Source organism: Pongo pygmaeus, chromosome 15, assembly GCF_028885625.2.
Source record: "Pongo pygmaeus isolate AG05252 chromosome 15, NHGRI_mPonPyg2-v2.0_pri, whole genome shotgun sequence".
Taxonomy (NCBI): domain Eukaryota; kingdom Metazoa; phylum Chordata; class Mammalia; order Primates; family Hominidae; genus Pongo; species Pongo pygmaeus.
Genome location: NC_072388.2, coordinates 56929312 through 56941322, shown reverse-complemented (window position 1 = coordinate 56941322; position 12011 = coordinate 56929312). Strand labels below are relative to the sequence as shown.

At 37.0% G+C, this 12011-nt stretch overlaps 1 protein-coding gene across 2 annotated transcripts in view; it reads right to left on the bottom strand.

Moving 5' to 3' along the window:
- ACTR10 (actin related protein 10) overlaps window positions 1–12011 on the bottom strand; it is a 34541-nt gene that overhangs the window by 11485 nt on the left and 11045 nt on the right. Inside the window, exons 5-8 of one of the 2 annotated variants that reach the window (XM_054448109.1) lie at window positions 11762–11869; window positions 9457–9524; window positions 7876–7955; window positions 3444–3479 (exon numbers count right to left, since the gene is read on the bottom strand). In XM_054448109.1, coding sequence (XP_054304084.1) covers window positions 3444–3479; window positions 7876–7955; window positions 9457–9524; window positions 11762–11869 — 292 coding nt within the window. The remainder of the gene's footprint in view (window positions 1–3443; window positions 3480–7875; window positions 7956–9456; window positions 9525–11761; window positions 11870–12011) is intronic. The other variant, XM_063651648.1, reaches the window with a different exon arrangement.

Below are 12011 nucleotides of genomic sequence, written 5' to 3'. Positions count from 1 at the left end.
CAAAACAAAACAAAAAAACAACCTTTTTCATTGACTAAGGTGTCATAAGACATGTTGTACATTCATCTTGTGTAAAACCTCATTTTAAAAAATCACCTTTGAGGAAACTGTTGTTTGCTATCTCTTGTATAAGGAGGACCACAGTAAAAATTAATTTTACCATCATAAAAACGTAGCTATTCTAATTGAATAGCATATTTCTTTAAACCAGATTTTCTTTCTCCCTCTCTCTGTCTGATTCTTTTTAAGGAATCTTGTTGTGAAAAGATGTTACCAAAAAGAAATTGGAAAAAAAAAGAAATAAAATTAATAAAAATCTTGGTTGGTCAGAACACAACGCCAATTTTTTTTTTTTTTTGACAGAGTCTCACTCTATTGCCCAGACTGGAGTGCAGTGGCGTGATCTCAGCACACTGCAACCTCTGCCTCCCGAGTTCATGCGATTTTCATACCTCAGCCACCCAAGTAGCTGGGATTACAGGCACATGCCACCATGACCAGCTAATTTTTGACCAGCTAATTTTTGTATTTTTAGTAGAGACAGGGTTTCGTCATGTTGGTCAGGCTGGTCTTGAACTCCTGACCTCAAGTGATCCACCTGCCTTGGCCTCCCAAAGTGCTGGGATTACAGGCATGGGCCACCACGCCTGGCTGGTACAATGCCAAATTTTGCTCTTAGTTGCAATTTAACATTCCTTAGTTTTGGGCTTTTTGTAATGATTGTTCCTCGTTAGCACACCCCAACACTATCACTTTCTTTCTACTATATCACTTTACTTTTTGCATTTTGAAAACTTTTTCTTTTAAAAATTCCATTGCAAAGTATTTTTTATAATAAGCTGCTTAAAATTATTTCAAGGTAGTTAAGGAATACTTTTTTTAAAGTAGAGACAAAATTGATGTTAAATGCAAGAAATCTGACAACTTGGTTGTATTACTTGTAAAGCATGTTAGCCATATATATTATGAAAAGAATTATGTATTATATATGATATAATGCATATTGATATGATATATATATTATACACAATTCTTTTCATAATACATTATACAGTGAATTTCATTCACTAATTCAAAACACATGTGTTGAGAATCCACAATATGCTACTATGCTAGTCAGTGAGCTAGGCGCTAAAGCTACTTATATGTTTTATATTTTATTCAAGTTCTCGTGACTATCTAAGCAAAGTAAATACCTAGCCTTGAGATCTTTTTTTTTTGTTTTTGAGATGGAGTCGAGACTCACTTGCCCAGGCTGGAGTGCAGTGGCGCAATCTTAGCTCACTGCAACCTCCGCCTCTGGGGATCAAGTGATCCTCCCACCTCAGCCTCCCAAGTAGCTGGGACTACAAGTGTGCACCACCATGCCTGGCTAATTTTTCGTAGTTTTATTTTTATTTTTTTGACACAGAGTTTCACTCTGTCATCGACGCTGGAGTCCAATGGCATGATCTTGGCTCACTGAAACCTCTGCCTCCCAGTTCAAGATCACACAATACAATGAATACGTGTATGCTGCATATTAGTTTTTGTTTTTATTTTCTTTTGAGACAGTCTTGCTCTGTCACCCAGGCTAGAGTGCAGTGGTCTGAACTTGGCTCACTGCAGCCTCCACCAGGAGATCCCAGGCTCAAGTGATCCTCCCACCTCAGCCCCTCTAAATAGCTGGGACTACAGGTCTGTACCACCATACCTGGCTAATTTTTGTATTTTTTGTAGAGACAGGGTTCATCACGTTGTCCAGGCTGGTCTTGAACTCCTGGGCTCAAGTGATTCACCTGCCTTGGCCTCCCAAAGTGCTGGGATTACAGGGGCCAGCCACTACACCCAGCCTGCATACTTGTTTTGTTTTGTTTTTTTAATTTTTTTTATTTATTTTATTTTTTTTAGACAGAGTCTCGCTCTGTTGCCAGGCTGGAGTGCAGTGGCGCGGTCTCGGCTCACTGCAACCTCTGCCTCCCAGGTTCAAGCAATTCTCCTGCCTCAGCCTCCCGAGTAGCTGGGACTACAGGCGAGCGCCACCACGCCCAGCTAATTTTTGTACTTTTAGTAGAGACAGGGTTTCACCATGTTGGCCAGAATGGTCTCGATCTCTTGACCTCGTGATCCACCCTCCTCGGCCTCCCAAAGTGCTGGGATTACAGGCATGAGCCACCGCACCCAGCCCCTGCATATTTGTTTTTAACAGAAAGGGTTTCTACTGAACATACCTTCAACAACATGCTTTCTTCCTTAACATTATGGACCTTCTTCCAAAACAATACTCTAGCTCTTAACAGCTACATAACGTTCCTTATAACGAAGTTACCAAACTTCATGCAATAACCCTTTTTAGATGGGATGCAACACTTTGAATTTTAATAAATATGCCAGATTGCTTTCCAAAAAGGTTAGTTTGCAATCCTTACTAATAATAATAAACATTCATTTTCCTACAATCTCACTAATAACAGATGTCTTTCAAATTTTTGCCAATCTGATGTCTCCCTGACTAATGGAAGAGTTAAACATCTTTTCACAGGTTAGAGGTCATATGAAAAGAAAATACTCCACATGGTCAACAATTGTTATATCATGGAGGATAGAAATGGAAGAGAGGAAAGGAAACCATTTTACCTGAGATATTTCTGTGTTATTTGAACTATTGTAATAAGCATTACAAATGATTGAAATTTTATAACAATTGAAAAGAATTTAGGTAATTAAAACACATAAAAGATAATAGGTAATATAATGGAAAGCAAGATCTATTTTGTAGCCCGAGCTCTAACCCTACCTACTTGTGTGACACTGAACAAATAACTTAACATTTCACAGCCCCAACTGTATTAGATTATCTCCAGCTCTCATTTAACTCTAAAATCCATTACTGTCTATCTATTAAACATCCTAAATTATTAACATTAATGACATGCCAAGTATTGAAGATTATATTTTAAATGTATTTTATTTTAGTGAATAAAAATACCAGAAAACCTAATTTGAACATTATCATAGAAATTCACTCCAGCAAAGTAGAAGCAATAAATCCCACTTAGGTGAATCCAATGTACTGTGCAGTACTTTGGTCACAATTCCGGAAGTTTTTAGAAAAATGTATAAAGAAAACTAGAGTAAAAAACATTATACTACATCAAACCAGTAGCTTTCTTAAGCAATTTAACTGTTCTTTCACACTGCAAAATACTAGATCCCTGGTAACCCTGCATACTCTGTATACAAGTGAGAAGCTGCTTCAGTAACACATCATCACTATGCCACAGCTTCCCTAAGTGTGAAAAAAAATTGGAATTTGTACTTAGAGTATCCCATAGCCTATATATTAAATACTTTTAGGATATTATATTATGAATATATTTTCTATCTGTGTAAATGTTTAGAAGTATATGCCCTCCAAAGTAACACTTAAGGATGAAAGGGACAAAAATGAGAACTTAGTTTACCTTTAATGTCCTCTAAGACACCTTCCGGAACTGAACCTAAAATAAATATTTCATTTAGAATTATAAAACTTTAATAATAATTAAAAACAGTCTATTAAATTGCCTTCACATTTCTATTTTTCAATTTAGAAAAAACTTTAAAAATACAACTAGTATAATTTTCTCAAAAAGTCTAACAGAAAAATTTAATTTTGTTTTAGGGAAGAAATATCATCATTCAAAGCCAAGACAAACCATGGAAATTGAAGCAAAAAATTGAAGTTTCAAGTTTGTCTTTCTGGTGATAATAAATAGTTGTCAGTAACGTGCTAACATATTTTTAAAAAGTACCACACACAATCTTTTAATCTTGTCCTTCAAGGTAAAGGTGACATTTAAAAAACAACTGAGAAAGTACCTATTCATTCTTTTTTGAGTTAGGTTCTAAATACTAAATGAAAGAGGCTCATTCAAAGTTCACCTAAAGATACGAAGTATATCTATCTTCATGCAATACAGGGAGCCTTTGGAAAGTGAATGTTTGGATATATTACCACTGTTATAAAATTTTGTTTCCAAAAATCTGTCTCAGAAACAAAATTTTCTAATCTAAAGTCTTCGAAACCAAGAATTTTTAACCTTGGGGCCAGGCGTGGTGGCTCACGCCTGTAATCCCAGCGCTATGGAAGGCCAAGGTGGGCCGATCACCTGAGGTCGGGAGTTCAAGACCAGCCTGACCAACATGGAGAAACCTCGTCTCTATTAAAAATACAAAAAGCTGGGTGTGGTGGTGCATGCATGTAATCCCAGCTACTCAGGAGAATGAGGCAGGAGAATCGCTTGAACTCGGGAGGAGTTCGGGGTAAGCCAAGATCGTGCCATTGCACTCCAGCCTGGGCAAAAAGAGTGAAACTCCGTCTCAAAAAAAAAAAAAAAAAAGGATTTTTAACCCATTGTAAAATATGTAAAAATATTTTCATTGATTTATAAGAACAAATTATTGATATCAGAGAAGACAGACATCTATAGCTGAAAAATAAATCATTATTTAATAAGCATAATTATGGCCTTCTTCCACCTGGATCTACATTTGTTGTCAACTATAACTTTCAATTCTCAGAGCCATTAAAATTAAGTATTAAAATTAGGTAAACTTAGAAACCACACCATTAAAATGTTAAGCCATAATTTTTTTAAAAAAGCATATTTAATATTTAATTATATTGCAAAAGATTTTTATCTTTAGTAAGTATAACTTTAGAATTATTTATTATTTTACCTTTATTATCTCATCCTTTCCAAAGGCTTACTTTTGTGTTTCATAATATAGTAACAGTAGTACATATATAGTTTATAAATAAACAAACAGACATACTAAAGATAACATGTTCAAAATACATGATAAAAAATTTTTGAGGATTTCCTATCTTTAAGTGTTAAAATTTATCAAGAGGCTAAAGATATGCCAGAAGATTTAATCCTGATTATAAATAGATGAGAGAAATGTAACTTGACTGTAAGAACCTGCAATTTAAAAATAAGTGCCAAAACCTACAGCATTCCACAACTTCAATGCACTCTCTTGGAAGATTTATATACATTTTAACATGTGTCAAAGAACTTTGGTAATATGAGAAACTGTTTTCTTTAGGCAAATGTAAGGCAGGCCTGGAAATAAAGAGTTTAATTTAGCTAAGAGTAGATGCTGCTTTGGGAAGGAGCTCCTTAATCATAAGGAGCAAATAATCATAAGGGGCAAATAATCATAACTATTTAAAGTTTACAAGTCAAGAATAGAAACAAGAGGCATTCCCTGGCTCTGGCTCTAAAAAAAAACACTTACATTTCAGTTAGGAAAATAAGAAGCATAACATATTGGTATATAATTTAAACTGTACATTTTTCCAATCAGTGTACTTAGGTTAGCCTTTTTGAGTTACTATGATATATTCATTCTTTTTTAAACTAAGTTCTAAATACTAAATGAAAGAGGCTCATTCAAAATTCACTTAAGGATACTCAAGCATATCTCAGACTTGCATGTAATCTTTGCTAAGAACCTGGAAAAGAGACATTTTACATTTGTTTGCATTTTTTTCTTTTTCTTTTTTTGAGACGGAGTCTCCCTCTGTCACCCAGGTTGGAGTGCAATGGCTCGATCTCGGCTCACTGCAACCTCCGCCTCCCGGGTTCAAGCGATTCTCCTGCCTCAGCCTCCCGAGTAGCTGGGATTACAGGCCTGTGCCACCACGCCCAGCTAATTTTTTTTTTTTAATGTAGAAACAGGGTTTCACCATATTGGTCAGGCGGGTCTCGAACTCTTGACCTCAAGTGACCCACTCACCTTGGTCTCCCAAAGTGCTAGGATTCCAGGCATGAGCCACCGTGCCCAGCCGTATTTGCATTTCTGATCCTACTAAGTGGGTGCTTCAGCAAATATTTATATGATTTGATTCCACAATTTTGTAGGACTGCATGGCTATCACAGACTCAGATTGTGAGTATTAAAAGGAAAGGTTAGAATCAGTACAAGGTTGACTAGAAAAAGAATATCTAAGAATGTATCATTTATAATTTTATGGAAATATTATTGGGTTTAAAGACCTTTACAAAGAACATCTTGGGATGCTACATTGAATTTATTATCTTTGAAGACCTTTTATAAATTACCTGTCACCAAAATATACTAAGACATCACAAAGTTATCTGGAATTTGAAAGCTATAATTGGATCTACAGAATGAAAAATGCTATTAACTTAACTATCAATAGGGAACAACAGGAAAACATAGGTATGCCTAAGTGTCGTGAAAATCTGGCTTTCCAACATATATTCAATGCCCCAGCACTATACTAGGTGCTACAGATTGAAAAATAAATAAGACCGGGATCCCCAAAGTCTCCTGGGGGAAACAAGTGAAGTTAACAGGCAAATGAGAATGTGTCATATGTGCTATAATAAATTACTGCCGAGGGCTTAACAGAGAGGAGCAATTTATTCTGCTTAGGGAAGATGAGGAAGGCTTCACCATTAAGATGACATTCCAGCTGAGTCATGCAGAGGGATCAAAAACCCAACTAGGCAAAGAAAAACATCCCAGGGAAAGAAAAAGAATAAACGAAGGCACAGGGCTGTGCTAGGACTCACGGTGCCTCGACAACTGTAAGAAATTTACTGTAGCTTTAATAAGGAGCAAAGGATAAAGTTTAGTGATCTAAGGATAAGAGGCAGAACAAACTCAGATTTTGAAGAAACATTTATATCCAACAGATAATTTGGATTTTAACTTGTAGGAGCTTACAAAAATTCTCAAGCAAAAGAGCAATGTAGTTATATTTATTTTGTGAAAAATTGGCTGGGCACAGTGGCTCAGGCTGTAATCCCAGCATTTTGGGAGGCGGGGGCTGGTGGATTGCTTGAGCTCAGGAGTTCAAGACCAGCCTGGGCGACATGGCAAAACCCCATCTCTACAAAATGTACCCCCAAAAAATTAGCCGGGTGTGGTGGCTTGCGCCTGTAGTCCCAGCTACTCAGGAGGCTGAGATTGGAGGATTGCTTGAGCCTAGGAGGTGGAGACTGCAGTGAGCCAAGATCACGCCACTGCCCTCCAGTCTGGGCAACAGAGTGAGATCCTGTCTCAAAAACATAAAAATATTTGTGGAAAGTTATTCCAACAGTGTGAAACAGACTGAATCCATCCAGAGTAGACTTCTGTAATAATCTAAGCAAGAAATGAGGGCTTAGATTAAAACAATGTCTTTGCTCTCAGGTGTTCAGTGGTGTGGAAGGTGAAAGAAAAATGAGATCTGAAAGAGATTTCTGAAGAATTGAAAGGCTATGATAACTCCCAGTTTTGTAAAATGGGAGACAAGGAAGATACTATCTTTATCTAATAATTGAAATGAATTTGAAGAAAGACATAATGTGTTCACTTTTGGAAATCTTAAGTTTGAGGGGCCTAGAGATATATGAATATCAAGTTCAGAAGAAGGATCAGGCCCAGTGACACATTTCAGAATCAACAGCACGCAGACGTAGAAGTTGTGGGAGTAGATAAGATCACATATCAAAAGCCAGTAGAGAAAAAGAAGGAATAAACACTAGATCCCTAGTGGAATACCAGTAGAGAAAGCAAGAGCAGAGGAAGCCAGAGGAATATTTGGGGAAATAATAGACAACTACTAAAAAAAAGAATCCTGAAAGCCAAGGAGAAGAAAGCATTCAAGAGTACATGATGATCCACAATGTCAAAAGTTCTGGAAAGGATGACTAAAATCAAACTATTGAATGTAGTGATTAAAAGTTCAATGGTGAGCTTATAGTTGAAGCAGTGCCATCAGAGTGGCATGGGAAGAAAAGAGAATAATCATGCAATGAAGCAAAGACTAAAATACAAGTTGAAGAAACAAAAAGAGAGTGTAAACCACTCCTAAACCACTTAAAATGAATTTACCCATCACTGAGGGAAGGCTCTGTTCTTTGGCAGCACTTGTATCAACAGTACATTGTTCCAATAGTTGAGTTTCCAACTCTCTGAAATTAAAAAAAAAAGTTACTGGAATGAAAATATTGAAACTGATACCCTTATTTGATACTTTTAACTACATAATAGATTATTATGCTTTTCTTTTGGAGACAGTCTTACTCTGTCGTCCAGGCTGGAGTGAAGTGGTGCAATCCCGGTTCTCTGCAACCTTCACCTCCTAGGTTCAAGTGATTCTCCTGCCTCAGCCTCCCGAGTAGCTGGGATTACAGGTGCCTGCCACCATGCCCAGCTAAGTTTTGTATTTTTAGTAGAGATAGGGTTTTGCCATGTTGGCCAGGCTGGTCTCAAACTCCTGACCTCAGGTGATCCACCTGCCTTGGCCTCCCAGAGTGCTGGGATTACAGGTGTGAGCCACCACACCCAGCCCGATTATTATGATTTAAATAAAAATGATCTTCCTGCTAGGCATGGTGGCTCACGCCTGTAATCCCAGCACTCTGGGAGGCTGAGGTAGGTGGATCACCTGAGGTCAGGAGTTTGAGAACAGCCTGGCCAACATGGCGAAACTCTATCTCTACTAAAAATACCAAAATTAGCCAGGCATGGAGGCACATGCCTGTAGTCCCAGCTATTCGGGAGGCTGAGGCAGGAGAATCGCTTGAACCCAGGCGGCAGAGGTTGGGGTGAGCCGAGATCATGCCTCTGCACTCCAGCCTGGGTGACAGAGCGAGACTCCATCTCAATAATAATAACAATAAAGGTCTTCCCCATGACATAAGTTTACCTACGTAATAAACCTGCACTTGTATCTCTAAACTTAATAAAAGTTAAAAAAAAAAAGAAAAAAAAAATGTGGTACATATCCACAATGGAGTACTATTCAGCTATAAAAAAGAATGAGATCCAGTCATTGGCAACAACATTGATGGAACTGGAGATCATTATATTAAGTGAACTAAGCCAGGCATAGAAAGACCAATATTATATGTTCTCACTTATTTGTGGGATCTAAACAGCAAAACAATGTAACTCATGGACACAGAGAGTAGAAAGATGGCTACCAGAGGCCAGGGAGGATAGTGGAGGGATACAAGGGAGGTGAGGATAATTAATGGGTACAAAAAAATAGAAACAATAAGACCTACTATTTAATAGCACCACAGGGTGACTATAGACAATAACAACTTAATTGTACATTTTAAAATCATGTAAAGAGTTTAACTGGATTGTTTGTAACTCAAAGGATAAATGCTTGACGGGATGGATAACCCATTCTCTATGATGTGCTTATTTCTCATTGCATGCCTGTATCAAAACATCCCAGGTACCTCATAAATATATACACCTACTATGTACCCACAAAAATTAAAAATTAAAAAAACTGGTTTATTCTTAAAAAATGAATATACTCAAAGCTAACAGAGGGTGGAATGAATAAAATTCACTGTCCATATCACAAGCCCTCTATTGATCACTGATCAACAAACAGATTAGCAACTGTTTTTGTGGCACAGGTGAAATGCATGTGTTAAATTCCAAGAAACTTACTTGTGAAGAGCTTTTCCTCCTAGGGGTAGTGCTCCCCAACAATTTAGAACTGGGATTCCTTCATATATCTATAGAGTAGTCAAGGATACTCCTATTTTAGGAGATAAAATGTGGTTTCCTTGATATTTTCCTCACCTTCTGCAGTAGTGTTCTAAATATGCTTTAGTGACAAATTTTTATTTCTTATTTTTAACATAGTTACAGAAAAATCAAAGAGTAAGTTTTTTTCATGTTCTTCATCAAAGAAAACAGAATAAAAATACACATATGCACATGACCACACACAATTCATTAGATACGGCTGGGGTATCTGATAAAGTAGCCACTAGGCCTGTGTAGCTACTTAATACATGAAATATGGCTAGTCTGAATTGAGATGTGCTCTAAGACTAAGCTACATACCAAATTTAGAAGGTTTTAATACCAAAAAACCCCACTAAAATACCTCATTATAATTTTTGTATTGATGGAATATTGGAATATTTTGAATACATTGGGTTAAATAAAATATACTATTAATTTCATCTTTTCTCATGCCTTTTAAAATGTGGCTCTTAGAAAACTCCATTAACTTTTTTGAGACAGGGTCTCGCTCTGTAGCCCAGGCTGGAGTGCAGTGGTGCGATCTCGGCTCAGTGCAACCTCCACCTCCCAGGTTCAAGTGATTCTTGTGCCTCAGCCTCCCAAGCAGTTGAGACTACAGGCATGTGCCACCACACCCGGCTAATTTTTGTATTTTTCGTAGAGATGGGGTTTTGACAAGTTGGCCAGGCTGGTCTTGAACTCTTGGCCTCAGGTGATCTGCCCACCTCAGCCTCCCAAGGTGCTAGGATTACATGTGTGAGCCACGGCGCCCAGCCTAGAACACTCTAAATTACATACATGGTCCACATTATATTTCTACAGGAAAGAGCTGAGAGGGAAGTAAACAATATTTACTGTGGGTTTGCTAAGTATATTGGTAAGAGCATCAGCTTTGGAAACAAACATGGGTTTATATCCTGGCTACGTGTTTATAAGAAGAGGAGTCAACTACCCATCCCAACTCTCAATATTCTCATTTATATAATGAGAATAATAATACTCATGTTGCATGGTTGTTTTAAGAATTAAACACAAAGTACTTTATACTAAAAAACACTACTGCTTGATTAAATTCCTTAGGAGTTAATGATTCTTAATTTCCTTCCATGAATATTTTTTCTAATAAATATACATGTAGATCTCAAAATTGCAAGAGTCTTACATTCATGCATGTCAACATCCTTTTCAATAAAGCAATCTCCACTAGGACAATTCTAAGAGATGCTCATCTATACTCTGCTTAAATATTTATAATGGAAAGAAATGTACTAGTTTATATGGTCAGTAATTACACTTTGGGACAGCTTGAATTATTAGTAAGTTTTTGCCTATGGTCAATGATATAAAAACCACAGCACGTACTGAGAAAATTACTATGTGCCAAATCCTATGCTGAACACTTTATGTATATTACCTCACTCAACTAACACAACTCTTCTATGAGATGGAAATATTATAATCCCCAATTTATAGATAAAGAAACTGAGGCCCGAAGAGATTAAGCTACCTGACCAAGTAGTAAAAAGCTTAGCTGAGATCTGCATTGCACTTATTGTGTATTTGATTCTAAAACCCAAGCTTGTAAACACTAAGGCATATTGCCTTCATGAAAGCCTCTGGAGATTAAAAAAAAAAAGAAAAGAAAAAAACGTATTCTTTTTTTTTTTTTTTTTTTTTTTTTTGAGACAGAGTCTCGCTCTGTCGCCCAGGCTGGAGTGCAGTGGCACGATCTCGGCTCACTGCAAGCTCCGCCTCCCGGGTTCACGCCACTCTCCTGCCTCAGCCTCCTGAGTAGCTGGGACTACAGACGCCAGTGAGCTCTTCAGCTATTTGAAGGCTGATTTCATGTTGCCATTAAGTTTTGAAATCTTTCTGGATTGAATGTACTCATTTCAGTTTCTCCAATTACTCTTTGTATGATTTTTTTCTTAAAACTTGACTATCCTAGTCAACTTGACACATCCTGATTTTTCTTTTAAAAACTGAACATAACATTCATAAGGTATACTCCTGGAGTATATCCTGGGACCAAATGATGATAACTTCTACAAAAAGTAAACTTAAGTCTTACAATCCTGTGAACTTTTTCACATTGTAATTCATATTTGTACATAGTAACCCAAAATAGTTCAGTACAATACAAATCATTTATAATTAGCCTAATTATTTTAGTTAAAGTAGAGTAAAAACTGCAAAGGTGGCTGGCTGACAAAAAAGATATGGGTAACACCAGGCTTTCCCTATATCCACAATCTAGGACCATGGCAGAATTAATTCCAAGCGTCAGAAGAGCCATTAGATGACTTGGAGCAAGCAAGACAGATGGAACCTAGAAAATAACAAAATCAATACAACAAAACCAGAATGAGTGTCATTATTTGAAGGTATTTGCCTTATATCCAAATATATTTGAAAAAATTCACAGGAACATTATATTAATTTATATGGTGATAGCTACTCAACCATTTTAT